Source organism: Heterodontus francisci, chromosome 39 (genome assembly GCF_036365525.1).
Source record: "Heterodontus francisci isolate sHetFra1 chromosome 39, sHetFra1.hap1, whole genome shotgun sequence".
Lineage (NCBI taxonomy): Eukaryota > Metazoa > Chordata > Chondrichthyes > Heterodontiformes > Heterodontidae > Heterodontus > Heterodontus francisci.
The window spans coordinates 34,002,318-34,022,966 of NC_090409.1; the positions used below are offsets into that span (position 1 = coordinate 34,002,318).

Below are 20,649 nucleotides of genomic sequence, written 5' to 3' on the forward strand. Positions count from 1 at the left end.
CCTGGGTTGGACTTGTCCTGCTTTTTGTGTACGGGACATACCTGGGCAATTTTCCACATTGCAGGGTAGATGCCAGTATTGTAGCTGTACTGGAACAGCTTGGCTAGGGGCGCGGCAAGTTCTAGAGCACAGGTCTTCAATACTATTGCCGTAAGGTTGTATTGGATGACCAAAAACTAGGTCAAAGAGGTAGGTTTTAAGGAGTGTCTTGAAGGAGGTGGAGAGGTTTAGGGAGGGAATTACAGAGCTTAGGGTCAAGGCAGCTAAAGTCACAGCTGTCAATGGTAAAGCAAAGAAAATTGGGGATAAACCAGAAGGCGGAATTGGAGGAACCCACAGTTCCAAGAGGGTTGTAAGGATGAGGAGGTTACAGAAAGAGGGAGGAGGGATGCCATGAAGAGATTTGAGCACAAGAATGTTATATGTTTATGTACTGTGTGGCTGTTTCAACCAGATGGATCTAGCCCTTCATTCCTCCCTTCAGCTGCCAGGTTTCCCAAGGCCTGGGAAGCTCAGCCTGCAGGCATTAAAACTAAAAGTCAAGTTAAATTGGAGACACATGGCCTCCATAAAATATTTGTGACCAATGCATCTCCTGTGAGCGGAATGGTCGCCCACTTCTGTTAAAGCTGGAAGTGTCGGGGTAATGTTGCAGTATTTCTCATTTTTAACCCCCGCACCCCAGTTCCCCCCACTTCCCCCCAATGATAGGCCCATCCTGGTGGGTTAAAGCTGAGCCCAATACTCCAGCTGAGGCCTAACTAGTGATTTTGAAAGGTTTGGCATAACTTCCTTGCTTGTGTACTGCCTGTATTTCTAAAGTCCAGGATCTCATCTGGTTTTTAACAGCCTTATTGACTTGTTCTACCATGCTCTGTAACTTGCAATCCCTTTTAAAATTGTACCATTTAGTTTATATTGCCTCGCCTCATTCTTCCTTTTACAAAATGCACCACTTCCCACATCTTTAATTTAAATTTCAGCTGTCATGTGTCTGCCGATTTTACCAGTCATCTATGTCCTCCTGCAGTCAGTTACCACCCACTCATTGTTTACTATATTTCTGAATTTTTGTGTCATCTGCAATTGTTAAAATTGCGCCCCTGGTACCCAAGTCCAGGTCATTCATATATAGAACAAACAGCAGTGATCCTAATCCTGACCCCTGGGAGACAGCACTCTATACAGCTTTCAGACAACTATTAACCACTACTCTCAGCTTTCTTTCAGCCGACTTTGCAGCCATGCTGCCACTGTCCCTCTAATCGCTTGGGCCTTGATTTTGCTAATGTCTACCATGACACACTTTATTGAATGTCTTATGAAAGTCCATGAACAGAGCATCAACTGAAGTACCTTCATCAACCCTTTCCATAATTTCATGGAAAAACTCAAGCAAATTTATTAGACATGATTTGCCTTTAACAAATAGTTGTTCCCTAAAACAGGAAGCTCTATTCTGAACATCCTCTATTGCCAGGTAACACACATTTGCCAATGACTGAGGTTATGAAACAAAACACACGGGTAGATTTTCAACTTGTCGCCTGCGTGTTAAACTGGCATTGTAGATTGGCTGTCTATTGTAGAAATTGTCCCATTTTCTTTTCCAGTTCCTCAAACTCTATTTAAAAAAATATAGGCACAAACAGAAAATAGAGGCATTTTTCTTTTTTTTGTTATAATTTCACAACTGACACAGACTAACCATATAATTATGTGAAGTATAAAATTAAACAAGTTTTCAAGAAGACACAGTGATCTCCAATTCCAGCTACAACAACTACTGCTACTACTAGTACTACTACTACGAGTACTACCACATGACAACAACAGCAAACAAGAATAAAGTCCACAAGTGCAATCAACAATTCTACTTTATCCAGATAATCATCATTACGTACCTACCACAACGATGTCCCTTGTTGTCATGCTGTATCTTTTTGTTGCATTGTTAAAGGCCTCACAAGTATAATTACCAGTGTTACTCAAGGAAATATCAGAAATGATTAGCTGTGGTCCATTTTGCAGAAGAGAAGTACCATTAAGATACCACTGAAATTCAGAAGGAGGTTTTGAAATCGCAGAACAGGAAAAATTCACATTTGACCCCAAAATGTATATAGAAAGTTGTGGATTGATGGATATATCAAGAGATTCCGGTCCGTCTAAAATAAATGTACAAGTTGGTTGCAGCATGTTATTTAGAAATTTCAGATTGTAAAACCAGCATGCAACCCATCACCACAGAACTAAATCCTACTAAAGCCCAATGAAACCAATCCACTACTAATTCTAGCCACCATTCATATAATTCACTATATTGAAATAACACTAATAGGTATGAAAACAAAGCTATGAGGTAAGTGCACATGTAAAACAAAGCTTTGTTCCAAAATAGAGTCCACTTTTCAGGCTCATAATTTGCAGTAATTTGTTCTTAATTTATTTGTTCTTAATTTTACTTTTAAACATTAATCAACATTGAAGAAGAGTTAAAAGGTTTATATCCTGAATGTGGTCATCCCTATCTGTCTTACTCACATGGTTACGGATCACATGAGGGGGAGGCCACTGGGATTATAGTTTTTGTAAATACCAGAGATGACTGAGAAAGTTAAGGTTCAGAAACATCTCAGAAATACTGACCACAACAGAACTGAGTTTAGTGTCAAAGACATCTGGATATGAAAAGTAACATGATGATTCATAATATTTTAAAGGTGGACTTTGGGGGAATTTGGCTCAAATTTTTGGATGATGTGTGCCTCACCATGTGACAACCTAGCTATCTCTATTGGAGTCCCCATTGAGGTGTGTGTGTCTGTATTGGGGGAGGGTGCACACCTGTCATGTGACAATGCTTTCTCAGTGCACCTCCTCTGAGGATGCCTCAGATTCCTCTCACTCCTGCTCCTTGTGTCATATTTAATGGACCTTTGGGAGATGAAATGCATGAACTAGAATCGACATGAAGAAAGGCTTCAAAGTCACAATTGTGCTGATGTTCACATTTCAGCTAGTGGTGACAGTCAATCAACACTAGTGGTTGTGATGTGTCATGTGGCAGTGTCATTTCTAATTCTGCCACTAGGTAGTGGGGAGCCCCAATGGCCATGCACTCTGCCACCCTGCCGATCTCCAAGGTGTCCTCCACCACAGTGGCCAGTATGGCTATTACTAGAGGGCCACCCCCCCCCCGGTTCTCTGTCTCTTCCTGGAGTTATGCACTCTCTTCTGCAAGGTAAGAAAGCAGAGAACTGTGAGTGTGAGAATTGGATTGTGTGGACAGAATGGAACGACAACATTTATGGAGTGTGACTGTGAGGGACGGATGTGTGATGGCATCAAGATGAGGGTGAGTGTCAGTGTTGGCTGCTCCGAAGGGGATGTGAGGAGGTGCTTTGACAGAGAGGAATGAGTGGAGCTGCAAGGTACATTGGTCTAAGGAATGCTGTGCAGGAGAATGCTGGGTACATCTGAGAGTGGGGTTTTGCACCTTGAAAATGGAATGCCACTCACCTTTCCTGCCCTCATGAGGACATTGAACCTCTTGCGGCACTGAATCCAGATTCAAGGGATCATATTCCTGCTGCTGATTTTGTCCATCATTTCCAATCATGCCTGCTTGATTTGAGAGGCTGGCATCTTCCTCCCATCTATGGGAAACAACACTTCTCTGTGGGCCCTCACAGCCCACAGCAGGACCTCCAGGGAAGAGGCAGAGAACCAGTGGTGGGGGTGGAGCAGCATTCCCATGTCTTTCTTCCATTCTTTTGCTTTCTGAAGCCACTGAAATCTAAATAGAATACAGCCATTCTGATCCCCGTGAGGCTCCCTTAAATAGGAATTCTTCCATTGACTGGTGTGGGTTGTCATTATGCCCACTCTCTGTGATTGGGTGGGAGTCCCAGAAGTGGGTTACTAATGCCTTCGCTGAGTTAAACTGCCATGGCAAAGTCCGCCTCTCGGAAAAATGAGTTCCTGATATCTGCTGCTGCTCCCCTCACCACCTGCTCTCCCGTTGTGAGCAGATCGGTTTGGTGAAATTCAGCTCAAGGTCTTGGACCAGATATGTTGCACATAAAGAAACTGGGCAACAAAATTGATGCTGTTGTATTGGGAATCTTAGGGAATCATTAGAATTGGGAATTTAATGAAGCATTGGAGAGAAGGAAACTCAATGGTTATCTTTCAAGAGCCAACCAACAGTCCTGGAAATTACAAGCCAATAAGACTATGGGTCAAATGTTAGAGATTATTTTAAAGAAAAGTGTGACTTTATTGGCATTATCTTCCTAATAAAGTCACACTAACTTTCCCTGAACACTTCAAATTTCTCTGGATGTTTCGCAACACTTTTCTTTAGGATAATCTCTAACATTAAATTGTGCATGACATATGAACAAATCACAAGATGGAATACAAAGCCTATATAGGACTTTTGTTCAGCCCAATCTCAGAATAAGAAATAAGTCATTTAAGACTGAGATGAGGAGGAACTGCTTCACTCAGAGGGTTGTGAATCTGTGGAATTCTCTACCCCAGAGGGCTGTGGAGGCTCAGTAATTGAATATGTTCAAGACAGAGATCGATAGATTTCTAGATATCAAGAGATATGGTGTGTACCATCTACAAGATGCACTGCAGCAACGCACCAAGGCTCCTTAGACAGCACCTTCCAAACCCATGACCTCTACCACCTAGAAGGACAATGGCAGCAGATGCATGGGAACACCACCACCTTCAACTTCCCCTCCAAGCCGCACACCATCCTGACCTTGGTGATTTGGGTGGAAATAAGGAATAACAAGGTAAAGAAATCACGGGTGGGAGTGGTCTATGGGACCCGGGGAGTTGCCTCTCTGTAGGACAAAGTATTAATTAGGAAATAATGGAGGTATGTAAGAAGAACACTACAATTATCATGGGTGATTTTGATCTGCATATAGACTGGACAAATCAAATTGGCAAGGGTAACATGGGAGACGAATTTATAGGGTGCATCAGGAATTGTTTCTTACAACAATATGTTGCAGAACCTACCTGGGAACAGGCTATTTTAGATTTGGTAATGTGTAATGAAAAAGGATTAATAAGAGATCTCGTAGTTAAGGATCCTCTGGGGGAAGCGATCATAACATGATAGAATTTCAAATTCAGTTTGAGGGTGAGCAACTCGGGTCTCATACCAGTGTCTTCAACTTAAAGAAGGGCAATTACAGAGGTGTGAAGAAAGAGTTGTTTAAAGCGGGCTGGGAAAATACACTAAAGGGAAAGTCAGTAGATTTGCAGTAGCAGACTTTTAAGTAGATATTTCATAACACACGGCAAACATTTATTCCGGTCAGAAGGAAGGACTCGATGAACCACCCGTGGATAACAAAGGAAGTTAAGGAGAGTATCAAATCAAAAACAAAGGCGTACAAAGCGGTGAAAGCTAGTGGTAGGCCAGAGGATTGGGAATTTTTTAGGAACCAGCAGCGGATGACTAAAAAACTAATAAAGAGGGAGAAAATTGATTATGAACAGTAAGAACGTCTACAGATATATACAAAGGAAGAGAGTAGCTAAAGTAAGTGTGGGACCCTTAGAGGATGAGACTGGGGAACTAATCACAGGGAACAGGGAAATGGCAGATAATTTAAACCAATATTTTGCATCAGTCTTCACGGTGGAGGACATGATAAACATCCCAACAATAATAGATGAGCAAGGTGCAAATGGGAGGGAGGAACTTGTAACAATTTCTATCATGAGGGAAAAGGTGCTGGACAAACTGATGGGACTAAAGGCAGACAAGTCGCCAGGACCTGACGGCCTGCATCCAAAGGTTTTAAAAGAAGTGGCTGTAGAGATAGTGGTTGTAATATACCAAAACTCACTGGATTCTGGTAGGGTACCAGTGGATTAGAAAACTGCTAATGTGACGCCCCTATTCAACAAAGGAGGGGGACAGAAAGCAGGAAACTATAGACCATTAGGCTTAACATGTGTCATGGGGAAAATGCTAGAGTCCATTATTAAAGAAGAAGTAACAGGACATTTAGAAAAACATAATGCAATCAGACAGAGTCAACGTGGTTTTATGAAAGGGAAATCATGTTTGACAAATTTGTTAGAGTTCTTTGAGGATATAACAAGCAGAGTGAATAAAGGGGAACTGGTAGATGTAGTGTATTTGGATTTTCAGAAGGCTTTCGATAAGGTGCCACATAAACGATTATTGCACAAAATAAGAGCTCTGGGTATTGGGTGTAATGTGTTGGCATGGATTGAGGATTGGCTAACACACAGAAGGCAGAAAGTCGGGATTAATGGGTCTTTTTCAGGTTGGAAAGCCGTAACTAATGAGGTGCCACAGGATCGGTCCTAGGGCCTCAACTATTTATTATCTATATTAATGACTTGGAGGAAGGGACAGAGTGTAGTGTATCCAAATTTGCTGATGATACAAAAATAGGTGGGAAGGCATGTTGTGATGAGGATACAAAGAATATGCAAAGGGATATAGATAGGTTAAGTGAGTGGGCAAAAACTTGGCAGATGGAGTTCAATGTGGGAAAGGGTGAGGTCATCCACTTTGGTAGGAAGAATAAAAAGGCAGATTATTATTTAGATGGAGAAAGACTACAAAATACTGCAGTACAGAGGGATCTGGGTGTTCTTGTACATGAAACACAAAAAGTTAGCAGCAAGTAATTAGGAAGGCAAATGGAATTTTGGCCTTTATTGCTAGGGGGTTAGAGTTTAAAAATAGTGAAGTCTTGTCACAACTGTACAGGGTGTTGGTGAGGCCACACTTGGAGTACTGCGTGCAGTTTTGATCCCCGTATTTAAGGAAGGATAGACTAGTATTGGAGGCAGTTCAGAAAAGGTTCACTAGGCTGATTCCTGGGATGAAGGGTTTGTCTTATCAAGAGCAGCTAAACAGATTAGGCCTTTATTCATTGGAGTTTAGAAGAATGAAAGGTGATCTTATAGAAACATATAAGATTCTAAGGGGGCTTGACAGGGTAGATGTTGAAAATATGTTTCCACTGGTGGGGTAATCTCGAACTAGGGGACATAGTGACAGAATAAGGGGATACACATTTAAAACTGAGATGCAAAGGAATTTCTTCTCTCAGAGGGTGGTGAATCTATGTTTCCATCTCTGGAATTCTCTGCCTCAGAGGCTAGGACACGAAATGTATTTAAGGAGGAGGTAGATAGATTTTTGAAATCTCGGGGAGTCGAGGGTTATGTGGAGCAGGCCAAAAAGAGGAGTTGAGACCTGGGACAGATCAGCCATGTTCTTATTGAATGGCGGGCAGAGTTGAGGGGGTGAATGGCCTACTCCTGCTCCTATTTCTTATGCTCCTATATTTCTAATTATTGGGCTGAACTTAATCAGTCCTCAAGGGACAGGCTGGAGATGGGGGCCCTTAAAATGGTAAAGAAAGTTGGGGGATGGACTGCCTGTCACCTTCCCGAAACCATTGAATTTTATCCGGTGGGTAAGGTCGAATTAAACGGCCTCTGTCTGCTGATACTGGCATTTTACCAGCAGCTGGTGGGCTCCCTGCCACATGAGGAGACTGCCCAGTAAAACCAGGAGGCCTCCTGTGGGCTGAGGTGGGGGGTGCCTGTGGGCTGGGGTGGGGGGCCTCCAGCTTGGTCAGTCTGTGCACCGGTGGCAAAGAACACCCCCACACCAACAAACCTCCCTGCCCTCACCATCCATACCCCCTCCCTTCGCCGGGGCCTGCCTGACTGGTCCTAGCTAACTTCCCCTGGTTACCTGCTTCTGAGTCTGGAGTCCATTGTGCCTCTTCTAGCTGGGTACGGTCCCAGCAGTGGCCACAGCCCTCTGATTGCAGCTGTTAGAGGCAGGATCCCGGTCCTAAAGGGAGGGAACCCTGGTGCCAGGCAGTTAACTGCCTGAGTGCCATAAATTGTGGCTGGGGACCCCCCAACAGCCGAGGTGGGGTTCTCCAACCTCTCTGGCCATGTCAGGAGCCCCGCCGCCTGCAGGAAATTCAGCCCAATGTGTGTCACCATCAGATTACAAGGAGAACATTATACCACTGAGAACATAGGAACACAGGAACAGGAGAAGGCCATTCAGCCAATCGAACCTGCCCTACCATTCAATATGATCATGGCTGATCATCCACTTCAATGCCTTTTTCCCACACGATCCTCATATCCCCTTATGTTATTGTATTTAGAAATCTGTCAATCTCTGCTTTAAACATATTCAATGACTGAGCTTCCACAGACCTCTGGGGTAGAGAATCCAAAGATTCACAACCCTCTGAGTAAAGAAATTTCTCCTCATCTCTGTCCTAAGTGGCTTCCTCCTTATTTTGAAATTGTACCCTGGTTCTGAACTCCCCAACCAGGGGAAACATCTTACCTGCATCGACCCTGTCTATCCAAAGACCAAAGAACAGTACAGCACAGGAACAGGCCATTCAGCCCTCCAAGCCTGCGCTGATCTTGATGCCTGCCTAAACTAAAACCTTCTGCACTTCCAGGTCCGTAGCCCTCTATTCCCATCCCATTCATGTATTTGTCAAGATGCCTCTTAAACGTCTGTATGGTACCTGCTTCCACCACCTCCCCCAGCAACAGGTTCCAGGCACTCACCACCCTCTGTGTAAAGAACTTGCCTCCCACATCCCCTCTAAACTTTGCCCCTCTCACCTTAAACCTATGTCCCCTAGTAACTGACTCTTCCACCCTGGGAAAAAGCTTCTGACTATCCACTCTGTCCATGCCGCTTCTAACTTTGTAAACCTCTATCATGTCGCCCCTCCACCTCTGTCGTTCCAGTGAAAACAATCCGAGTTTATCCAACCTCTCCTCATGGCTAATGCCCTCCAGACCAGGCAACATCCTGGTAAACCTCTTCTGTACCCTCTCCAAAGCCTCCACGTCCTTCTGGTAGTGTGGCGACCAGAATTGCACGCAATATTCTAAGTGTGGCCTAACTAAAGTTCTGTACAGCTGCAGCATGACTTGCTATTTTTATACTCTATGCCCCGACCGATGAAGGCAAGCATGCCGTATGCCTTCTTGACTACCTTATCCACCTGCGTTGCCACTTTCAGTGACCTGTGGACCTGTACGCCCAGATCTCTCTGCCTGTCAATACTCCTAAGGGTTCTGTCATTTACTGTATACTTCCCACCTGCATTAGACCTTCCAAAATGCATTACCTCACATTTGTCCAGATTAAACTCCATCTGCCATTTCTCTGCCCAAGTCTCCAACCGATCTATATCCTGCTGTATCCCCTGACAATCCTCATCACTGTCCACAACTCCACCAACCTTTGTGTCGTCCGCAAACTTACTAATCAGACCAGCTACATTTTCCTCCAAATCATTTATATATACTACAAACAGCAAAGGTCCCAGCACTGATCCCTGCGGAACACCACTAGTCACATCCCTCCATTCAGAAAAGCACCCTTCCACTGCTACCCTCTTATCTTCTATGACCGAGCCAGTTCTGTATCCATCTTGCCAGCTCCCCTCTGATCCCATGTGACTTCACCTTTTGTATCAGTCTGCCATGAGGGACCTTGTCAAAGGCTTTAATGAAGTCCATATAGATAACAACATACACTGCCCTTACTTCATCAATCATCTTTGTCACTTCCTCAAAAAACTCAATCAAAGTAGTGAGACATGACCTCCCCTTCACAAAACCATGCTGCCTCTCGCTAATAAGTCCATTTGTTTCCAAACGGGAGTAAATCCTGTCCCAAAGAATCCTCTCTAATAATTTCCCTACCATTGACATAAGGCTCACCGGCCTACAATTTCCTGAATTATCCTTGCTACCTTTCTTAAACAAAGGAACAACATTGGCTATTCTCCAGTCCTCTGGGACCTCACCTGTATCCCTTTAAGTATTTTGTAGGTTTCAATGAGATCACCTCTCATTCTTCGAAACTCTAGAGAATACAGGCCCAGTTTCCACAATCTCTCTTCATAGGACAGTCTCGCTGTCCCAGGAACCTTCTTTGCACTCCCTCTGTGGCAATAATATCCTTCCTAAGGTAAGGGACCAAAACTGCACACAGTATTCCAGGTGTGGTTTAACTAAGGTTCGATACAATTGAAGCAAAACTTCACTACTCCTGTACTCAAATCCTCTTGCGATAAAGGCTAACATACCATTAGCCTTCCTAATTGCTTGCTGCACCTGCATGTTAGCTTTCAGTGACTTATTGACAAGGACACTCAGGTCCCTTTGTACATGTACACTTCCTAATCTCTCACCATTTAAGAAATACTCTGCATATCTATTCCACCGACCAAAGTGGATAACCTCACATTTTTCTGCATTATATTCCATGTGCCATGTTCTTGCCCACTCACTAAGTCTGTCCAAATCCCTTTGAAGATGCTTTGTATCTTCCTCACAACAGATTTCCACCAAGTTTTTTGTCATCTGCGAACTTGGAAATACTACATTTAGTCACCTCATCCAAATCATTGATATATATTGTGAACAGCTGGGGCCCAAGCACTGATCCCTGCAGTACCCCACTAGTCACAGCCTGCCAACGCGAAAATGACCCGTTTATTCCTGCTCTCTGCTTTCTGCCTGTTAACCAATCCTTAATCCATGCCAGTAGAAAGATACAGCAAAGTGCCCTTCTTGATATCTGGCTTCAGATACTATATGAAGGTAGTACAGAAATGTTTTCTTCAAAGTTGAAAAGATACACTGAGAAGGATCTTATTGAGTTATTCAAGATCCAAGTATGGACAAGTTGAACCCGGAGAATCTGTTTACTATGACCATCAAAGACAACAAGGGGACACAGGATTTAATTCAGAAGAGGAATGGTGAAAGTTCAACTACTTCCCACAGAGGGTGATGAATCTTTGGAATGGTCTGCCCAGGGAGGTGATTCAGGCTGAGAACATCAGTAAATTTAAGAGTTGGACAGACAGTGGTGATAAAATCAGTCAAGGAATTTAGCCAGTGAACATTCAGATGGACTAAACTGGGCTATTCACCTTCCTGTTAATTCATAGGTTTACAATTTTTTTTAACTTATTTATTTACCCTTTTTAAAAAAGGTGTGTCTGATTTAAATTTAGAATATTCCACTTGTTGACAACATTGCTCAAATTTCAAAGTTTATTCACAAAAGAAATGCACATGAAAGTATTTTATCTGTGTATTACCCCTAGTAAAAAAAAGGTTTATAATTTTGATAGTGTTAGTGCACGTAGAGAATCCTCCCAACAGGCTCCCCCAACCATATGTCTAAATTAGTTGCCTTTTAATTTTAGAGAAAGACAATGGGCTGAATTTTACGGATCACCTGACATAGGGGGTCATGGTGGGGAGGCCGGAAAATGCCTCCAGCAGAGGCCCACCAGGGGCATCGACGGCAGGAAGGCCCTGCCTGAAATTCCTGGCGGCAGCAAGGCCTTGTGGCAACCTCTCCGCCGTTCGGTAACGGGAGCCAAATTTAAACATGTAAGGTAATTTAAATAAAGGAATAAATTGCCTTCTTGCTCCCACCGTCTGTCCTGGTGCGATATTAGTGCCAGTAGCCGGCACTGCTGTGCCTTTGGATCCCCATCCGGCAATTCGAGGCGGATCATTGGTGGGGAGGGGGGAGCAGGTAAGTTTTTCAGTGTGGGAGAGGGGGGAGCAGGGTCACATTGGTGTCGGGGAAGGTGGGAAGGGGTAAAGTGTAACGTTGATGCTCTTTTGGGTGAGGGGGGGAAGTCAGGTGCACAGGTAAGTGTTTTGAGATGAGAGGGCAATTAATTCACTCTATGGTTACTGCGGGGGTGGGGAGAGGGGCAGGATAAATTTATTTAATTTTTAAAAATCACTTCCTTAATTATTTAAATTGAACGATTAGGGCTCGAAGCCCTTTAAAAATGGCGTCAGCACCTGTACAAAGGCTGCTGACGCCATTGCCGGGGATGGACTGCCCACCCCCTCTGTGTCATCGGTGTGGGCGGTCTGCCCCGGCTATTTAAATGAGCCGCCGCGCTTAATATCGCAGTGGTTCCGCAACGTGCAGCCCTGCGGGTGGACCGCCAGTGTTTTCGTCCTGCCCAATCAGTGATGCTATGCCATTTTAGATTTTATATTGATTTTAAGTATAAAACGTGATTTGGAAAGTTGGGATATGTTTAATTTTAACACTTACAGCTTGTTCTGATTCCGTTGATAAGGATAAGAGTAATTTGTTTGAGTTTTTGACAACAAGGTAATTATCAGTGACTTTGCATTGCAAATACAACAATTCATTCAGTAATTTAATTGTTGAGAGATTATGATCAAAACTAAAGCTTTCTTTCACACATCCTTTGCCAATTCTAACATGATTCTATCACTCACAAGATGACTGATAGGTTTTCAGTAAATTCAGCAAATTCCAGGCAAATCAGTCCTGGATCATGATATTTGTAATAGGTAATATATAATCTTTATATTAAGTTGAATATATAGCACATTACGGAATGTAAATTACTATTTTGAGTAGATATCATGACATTGAATGCCCCATCAATCAACTTTCTCATATATTACCAAACCTACTGAAGATACAATTGATTAGAATTGTATATAGTTTAAACCCAAAATGTAACGGAGAGGCCATATTTCATTTGCAAAGTACATATTAGAAACCTCAATCAGAAAAGTAAAACTGACCTCTTCCAATGCTCCCCCATACTAAACTCACTAGGTTTGGTAATAATTAACAAAGAAAATTAGGTATTTAAATAATTTGCTGTGACACTTACAGCTAACATTTAGATAATATGGCTCACTTCTTCTTTCATCAATAGCACTATATGCACGGCATATAAATCCTCCATCATACCTCAAGACTCCAGATATAGTAAGGGTTTTATTATCTCCACTTAGACCAATCCTACCACCAGGGTTAATAATTTTATTTCCTTTGAGCCAGTTATATGAATCCACAGGCCCTGAAGCACTGCATGTCAGAGTCACTGTATCATTGCGCTCTACAGGATGTGTGTTATTGGATATGACGACAGGCTTAATAATAGATTCTGTCAAAATACAGGAGATTATTGTTCATATGCATAATATGATGAAGAGAAGCTAGATAGTCATTTCAGTTATATTAATTCTTTTTGGAATTTCTAATACTGTTGCATCCTTGTGAATGAAGACTAAAATTACAATGTACAACAATGTCAAACGGTCGTGCTTTGTACATAGGTATACAACTATATAAATATGCTGCTTTATATTATGCAAATACAAAATGGAAGAACAGTGCAAGAAAACCATAGATTGTTACCTTGGAAATTGAACTCAAAGAATTATGCAAAAAATATTAAATGAGTATTTATGACCGAGAAGTTGATATAATTTCAAATAACACCCGATGTTAGTTTTAGAATATTACAACATAAACAAGCCTATAAGTAAGTTCACTGAATTAGTACAGTTATAATGAGTGCATTAAATCAAACAGGAAAACACAGACAGAGGAATGTTAACTAGATGAAACCTTCAAGATGACAGCTCACTCCAAGTAATCACCAGAGCAATTCTTCCCCAAATGTGACAAATTGAAAAATTTCTTCTTCAATAAGGTAGATGTTTTACCTACTGCTTGAGAGTCCTGGACCAGGATAAGTCTATGGAAACATCATTCACTTTGGGGCCAACTGAAAATGTTTGTGATATCAGTCCATTAAAGGAGGAGATGAACGGTGTCCCATTGCTTCTGGGCTTGCTGCCACCTCAATTAAATAGAACCCTTGAACATTTTTTTTTAAATTACTCAGGAGCACAGACTCCCTTCAAAACCTTCAGTAGAATGGTAATGTCCATAAGAATGAAATGATTGCCATGTGATATTACTGCTCTGCTTAAGAATTTGTAGTTGTGTTTTCCAAGCACTTTTTTCCCTGATAGTTTTTTTAAAGTATCAATGACTTTTTTATGTTTTTTAAGTACTATTGCCTGAATATTTATGAGAGCTGGGGAGTGCAGTGGTGGTGGGGAGACCCAGAAATTCTGGTGACATGGAGATCCTGATGAATTCAATGGTAGAACCTCATCCCAAAGGTCCTTCAGATCTGGAGTCAGACAGGGCTGTACTGTCTCTCCTGTCTTGTTTGTTTTCTGTATCGAACCCTTTGCTGAATTCATCAGGAAAGATGCAGGCATAAGTGCGGTGACAGTCCCAGGAAGCAGAGGCGCGCAGGTGAAAACCTCCCTGTACATGGATGACGTCACCGTCTTCTGCTCGGACTGTGCGCAAGCTGGTGAGCATCTGCGACCAGTTTGAATTGGCCTTTGGAGCCAAAGTAAATCGCGGCAAGAGCGAGGCCATGTTCTTTGGCAACTGGGCCGACCAATCCCCTTCATCGTGTGGTCAGATTACCTGAAGATGCTGGGGATATGGTTTGGAGGGGCCGGGGCATGCGCCAAAAACTGGAAGGAGCATGCAGCCATAGTGAAACCGAAACTGGGCATGTGTGAGTGACACTCTCGCTCCATTGTGAGTAAAAACCTGACCATCAGGCGTGAGGCGCTCATGGTGTTGCTGTATGTTGCACAGGTCTGGCCCATACCCCACTTTTGCAGGGTGGTGGTTACCTGAGCCATATTCCGTTTTATCTGGAGATTGAAAATGAACATGAGCTTCTCATGTTCTGTACAGAAAGAATCTGGTCCCTATTGCACTTTCTGAACTGTCAAATTTGATCTGTTTCATAATTTATTTTTACAAATTTTTATGAATAAAGTATATTTTTGGAAAAAAGGTTCTGAAACATCAACTGCTGATGGATGACTATCAACTTGGTGAAAGACTCATTTGGTCTGCTTGAAATTTACTGGTCTTCCAGTGCAAAGAGCTGTCCATGACCAAGTGTTGCAGACTGGTACATTCCAAGGTTCAGGCCTATGTGCTGAGTGATGCACTAAACCTTGGGGCAGCCACTGCAAAACCTCAATGGGGAAATGCCACTGTGTAAGGTCCTCCCATCATAGCATACCAAGGGGCTGGAAACTGTGTAAAACCCCTCAGGCTGTCTACATCAAAAATGTTGCCATTCCAGTTTATATGCAATGTACATTTGCATTACGTAGCAATGGGCGGCACAGTGGCGCAGTGGTTAGCACCGCAGCCTCACAGCTCCAGCGACCCGGGTTCAATTCTGGGTACTGCCTGTGTGGAGTTTGCAAGTTCTCCCTGTGTCTGCGTGGGTTTTCTCCGGGTGCTCCGGTTTCCTCCCACAAGCCAAAAGACTTGCAGGTTGGTAGGTAAATTGGCTATTATAAATTGCCACTAGTAGAGGTAGGTGGTAGGGAAATATAGGGACAGGGGGGGATGTGGTAGGAATATGGGATTAGTGTAGGATTCGTATAAATGGGTGGTTGATGGTCAGCACAGACTCGGTGGGCCGAAGGGCCTGTTTCAGTGCTGTATCTCTAAAAAAAAAAAAAACATTTTCTGGTGCATACAGCCCGAGGGATTTTACACGGATTGCAGCCCCTCAGTATATTATTGCCGCAGGTCTTTACACAGTGGCCTTTCCCATTAAGCTTTTGCGGTAGCTAGCCCAAGCTTTAGTGCACCTTTCAGCACGTAGTCCTGGACCTTGGAATTGCCAGTCTGTAACACTTGGTCATGGACACCTCTTTGCACTGGAAGACGAGAATGTTTCGGGCAGACCAAAGAGCGTCTTTCACCGAGTTGCTGGTCCTCCAGCAGCAGTTGAAGTTTATATCGGTGTGCGTCCCTGGCAACAGATAATAGAGAACAGAGTCCTGTGTTACAGAGCTGCTCGGGATGAACCTTGACAAAAACCACTGCATCTCTTTCCACACCTGTTATGTAAAGGCACATTCCAGAAGGAAGTGGATGACAGTCTCTTCTCCACCACATCCACCTCGAGGGCAGCGTGTGGAGATGGTGAGACTCTGGGCATGCAGGAAGGATCTGATGGGGAAGGGCCCTTCTCACCATCAGCCAAGCTACGTCTTGGTCCTTGTTTGAAAGTTCAGGCGATACGACAGACTGACAGTCTGCTCAGGGAACCATCCAACAGGATCCAACATCTTCTTTTCCCGTAGGGCCTCGAGGACATTACATGCAGAACACTGCCTGATGGACTTATGGTCAAAGGTGTTCTTCTGCACAGAGTTTTCCACAAGAGACAAGTGGTACGGCATGGTCCAACTGAATGGAGTGTTCCGTGGCAATGTGGCCAGACCCATCCTTCGCAACACTGGGGACAGATAGAACCTCAGCACGTAGTGACCAAAAATGTTTTTGCTATGTAATGCAAATGTACATTGCATATAAAATGGAATGGCAAGAGTTGGGAGGCATCTCATGTTCTGTATCCTAGGAATCTGATTTCCATTGCACTTTCTGAAATGTCAAATTTGAACTGTTTTGTTATGTATTTTTTACAACTTTTTATGAATAAAGTATATGTTTGGAACAAAATCCCCCAGGTCTGTCAAAATGAGTAAAACTCCTGGAAGTGACAGCTTACTGATCAAGCTGAAAACTACAGGCCAGTTAGCTTAACATCTGTTGTACGGAACATGTTAGAAGCTATTATTAAAGACAATGTAGCAGGGCAGTTAGAAAAGTTCAAGGTAATCAGGTTTTGTGAAAGAAAATTATATTTAACCATGTTATTGGGAGTTCTTTGAGGAAGTAATGTGCTGTGGATAAAGGGGAACCGGTTGATGTACTGTACTTGGATTTCCAGAAAGATTTGCTAAGTTGCCACATCAAAGGTTATTGCGGAAAATAAAAGCTCATGGTGCAGGGGGGTAACATATTGGCATGTATAGAAGATTGGCTAGATAACAGGAAACCAAGAGTAGGCATAAATGGGTCATTTTCTGGTTGGCAAGATGTAATGAATGGTGTGCCACAGGGATCAGTGCTGGGGTCTCAACTTTTTACAATTATATAAACGACTTAGATGAAGGGACCGAAGGTATGGCTGCTAAATTTGCTGATAACACAAAGATAGGTCGGAAAGTAAGTTGTGAAGAGGACATAAGGAGGCTACAAAGGGATATAGAGTGGGCAAAGATCTGGCAAATGGAGTATAATGTGGGAAAATGTGAAATTGTCCATTTTGGCAGGAAGAATAAAAAAGAAGCATATTATCTCAATGGTGAGAGATTGCAGAGCTCTGAGATGCAGAGGGATCTGGGTGTCCTAGTGCATGAATCACAAAAGGTTAGTATATAGAAAGTAATTAGGAAAGCTAATAGAATGTTATTGTTTATTGCGAGGGGAATTGTATACAAAAGTAGGGAGGTTATGCTTCAGTCATATAGGGCATTGATGAGACCACATCTGGAGTACTGTGCACAGTATTGGTCACCTTATTTAAGGAAGAATGTAAATGCCTTGGAAGCAGTTCAGGAAGATTCATTAGATTAATACCTGGAATGGGTGGGTTGTCTTTTGAGGAAAGGTTGGACGGGCTGGGCTTGTATCCACTGGCGTTTAGAAGAGTAAGTGGCGACTTGATTGAAACATATAAGATCCCGAGGGTCTTGACAGGGTGGATGTAGAAAGGATGTTCCCTTTTGTGGGAGAATTTAACTAGGGGTCACTGTTTAAAAATAAGGGGTTGCCCATTTAAGACAGAGATGGGGAAAAAATTTTCTCTCAGTGGGTCATGAATCTTTGGCACTCTCTTCCTCAAAAGGCGGTGGAAGCAAAGTCTTTGAATATTTTTAAGGCAGATGTGGATAGATTTGTGATAAGCAAGGGTGTGAAAGGTTATCAGGGGTAGGCTGGAATGTGAAGTAATCAGATCAGCCATGATGTTGAATGGCGGAGCAGGTTGAGGGGCCGAGAGACTATCTCCTGCTCCTAATTCATTTATTCCTATGTTCGTATTCTGTGGGACTGGATCGGCCCAGCCCTGCTGGAAGTGTACGAGAGTATGTTTCTGGCAGGTAGAATGTCAGAATCCATGAGGAAGGCATCACCACCCTCATCTACTAGTGGAAGGGGAGAGGAAAGAAATCAGAAATTGGCAGCCCATCTCATTGCCTAATGTGGAATACAAACTTCGGTCCAAGGTCATCGCCAGTTGGGTGAGGTCTGCTCTGGAGTTGGTAATTCATCCTGATCAGACCTGTACCTAGCAGGAAGATCTCTGATAGGTTCACACTACTCAGAGATACGATCCCCTATGTACCAGACAGAGGGGTGGAAACCTGCCTCATCAGCTTGGAACAGGAGAAGACCTTTGACAGAATATTGCACACCTACATAATGGACATACTCTCCAGAATGGGGGTTGGGGAGCGAATCCACAATTGGATCCAATTGCTCGACACAAACATCAGTAATGCAGTCTCAATCAATGGGTGGGAATCGGAAAGTTTTCCGATTAAATTTGGAGTCAGACAGGGCTGTCCTCTCTCTCTTGTCTTGTTTGTTTGCTAAATTGAACCCTCTGCTGAGTCCATCAGGAAGGATATGGGCATAAGAGATAGTGGAGACACTCAGGTCAAAGTCTCCCTGTACATGGATGATGTTGCCGTCTTCTGCTCGAATCCGCTGTCAGCTCGTGGACCGATGAGCATCTGCGACCAGTTAAAACTGGCCTCAGGAGCCAAAGTAAGTTGCAGCAAGCGTGAGGCCATTTTCTTTAGGAACTAGTTCGTCCGGTCCCTTGCCCCCTTCGCTATCAGTTCAGACTGTCTGAAGGTGCTGGGGATATGGTTTAGAGGGGATGGGGTGTGCGCCAAAAACTGGAAGGAGTGAGCAGCCATGATGAAACAGAAACTGGTCATGTGGGAGCGGCGCGCCATCTCCATTGAAGGTAAAAACCTGGTCATCGGGTGTGAGGGCTCGGTGTTGCTGTATGTGGTGCAGGTCTGGCCCATACCTCACCCCTGCGCCATGGCGGTCACTCGAGCTATCTTAAGCTTTATCTGGGGGATTGAAAGTGGACCATGTCCAGAGGACACGATGTTCAAACCTCTGGATAAATGGGGGGAGATACTTATCTAACACATCTTCATCCTGATGGCCACCTTTATGTGCGGCTTCATCAAGCTGTATGTAGACCCCTGGTATGCAAACACCAAGTGTCACTATGTGCTGAGGTTCTATCTGTCCCCAGTGTTGCGAAGGATGGGTCTGGCCATGTTGCAGCGGAACGCCCCATTCAGTTGGACCATGGCAATACCAGCTATCCCTCACGGAAAAGTTTGTGCAGAAAAACACCTTTGACCACAAGTCCATCAGACAGTGGTCAGCATGTAATGTCCTTGAGGGCCTTTGAGAAAAGGAGATGGTGAATCCGATAAGATGGTTCCTCGAGCAGATTATCAAACTCATTTGCCAGAACTTTCAAACAAGCACCAAGCTATTGCTTGGCTGGCAGTGAGAAGCACCCTCCCCATCATGACATTTTGGAAGGACAGGAAGCTAATTAAAGGCGGAGGTGTGGCCCTGTTAATTAATGATGCTATTAGCGCAATAGAGAGGGATGAGCTAAATTCAAGAAACTAGGATGTAGAAGGGTTTGGGTGGAGATGAGAAATGATAAAGGCAAGAAGTCACTTGTGGGAGTGGTGTACAGGCCCCCTAACAGTAAATTCATGGTAGGGGTATAAAGGAAGAAATAATGGAAGCTTGTGAGAAAGGTATGGCGATAATCATGGGGGATTTTAATCTACATACAGAGTGGAAAAATCAGTTGGGCCTAGATGAGGGGTTCATAGAATGTTTTCAGGATAGTTTCTTAGACCAGCATGTTCTGGAGCCAGTCAGAGAGCAGGCTATACTAGACCTGCTAGAGATAAGGTTAATTAATTACCTCATAGTGAAGGTGCCCCTAGGCAACAGCGATCATAATATGAGTGAATTTTACATTCAGTTTGAGGGAGAGAAGAGTGGATCTAAGACTAGGATCCTTAACTTCAATAATGGGATTAGCTTCCATGAAAGTTGATCGATCACCAGGGCCAGATTAAATATTCAAAGGAGGAAGACTGCAAACAGTGGAAGGTCTGACCATCATTTTTCAGTCCTCACTGGATACAGCTGTGGTGCCAAAGGATTGGAGGACTGCTGACGTTGTGCCTCTGTTTAAAAAGGGAGCGAAGGATAGACCAAATAATTCCAGGCCAGTCGTCTAACCTCAGTAGTGGACAAATTATTGGAATCTATTCTGAGAGTCAGGATAAACTATCACTTAGAAAGGCACAGGTTAATCAAGGATAGTCAGCATGGATTTGTTAAGGGAAGATCTTGTCTGACCAACCTTCTTGAATTTTTTGAAGAAGTAACAAGGAAGATAAATGAGGGTAGTGCAGTTGATGTGGTCTACATGGATTTTAGCAAGGCTTTTGACAAGGTCCCACATGGCAGACTGGTTAAAAAAAAATCCCATGGGATCCAGGGAAATGCAACAAGGTGGATACCAAATTGGTTCAGTGGCAGGAAGCAAAGGATAATTGTTGATACACTGGAAGGCTGTTTCTAGTGGTGTTCTGCAGGGCTCAGGACTGGGTACCCTGCCTTTTGTGGTATATATTAATGATTTGGATGCAAATGTGAGGGGCATGATCAAGAAGTTTGCAGACAACACAAAGATTGGTCGTGTGGTAGAAAGCGAAGAGGAT

At 43.4% G+C, this 20,649-nt stretch overlaps 1 protein-coding gene across 2 annotated transcripts in view; it reads right to left on the minus strand.

Moving 5' to 3' along the window:
• LOC137352710 (carcinoembryonic antigen-related cell adhesion molecule 5-like) overlaps nucleotides 1-20,649 on the minus strand; it is a 721,824-nt gene that overhangs the window by 97,502 nt on the left and 603,673 nt on the right. The window contains exons 5-6 of one of the 2 annotated variants that reach the window (XM_068018445.1): nucleotides 12,780-13,055; nucleotides 1,905-2,168 (exon numbers count right to left, since the gene is read on the minus strand). The exons of the other annotated variant lie outside the window; for it this stretch is intronic. Of the exons in view, the coding sequence (XP_067874546.1) occupies nucleotides 1,905-2,168; nucleotides 12,780-13,055 (540 nt within the window). The remainder of the gene's footprint in view (nucleotides 1-1,904; nucleotides 2,169-12,779; nucleotides 13,056-20,649) is intronic. 2 annotated transcript variants of the gene reach the window in all.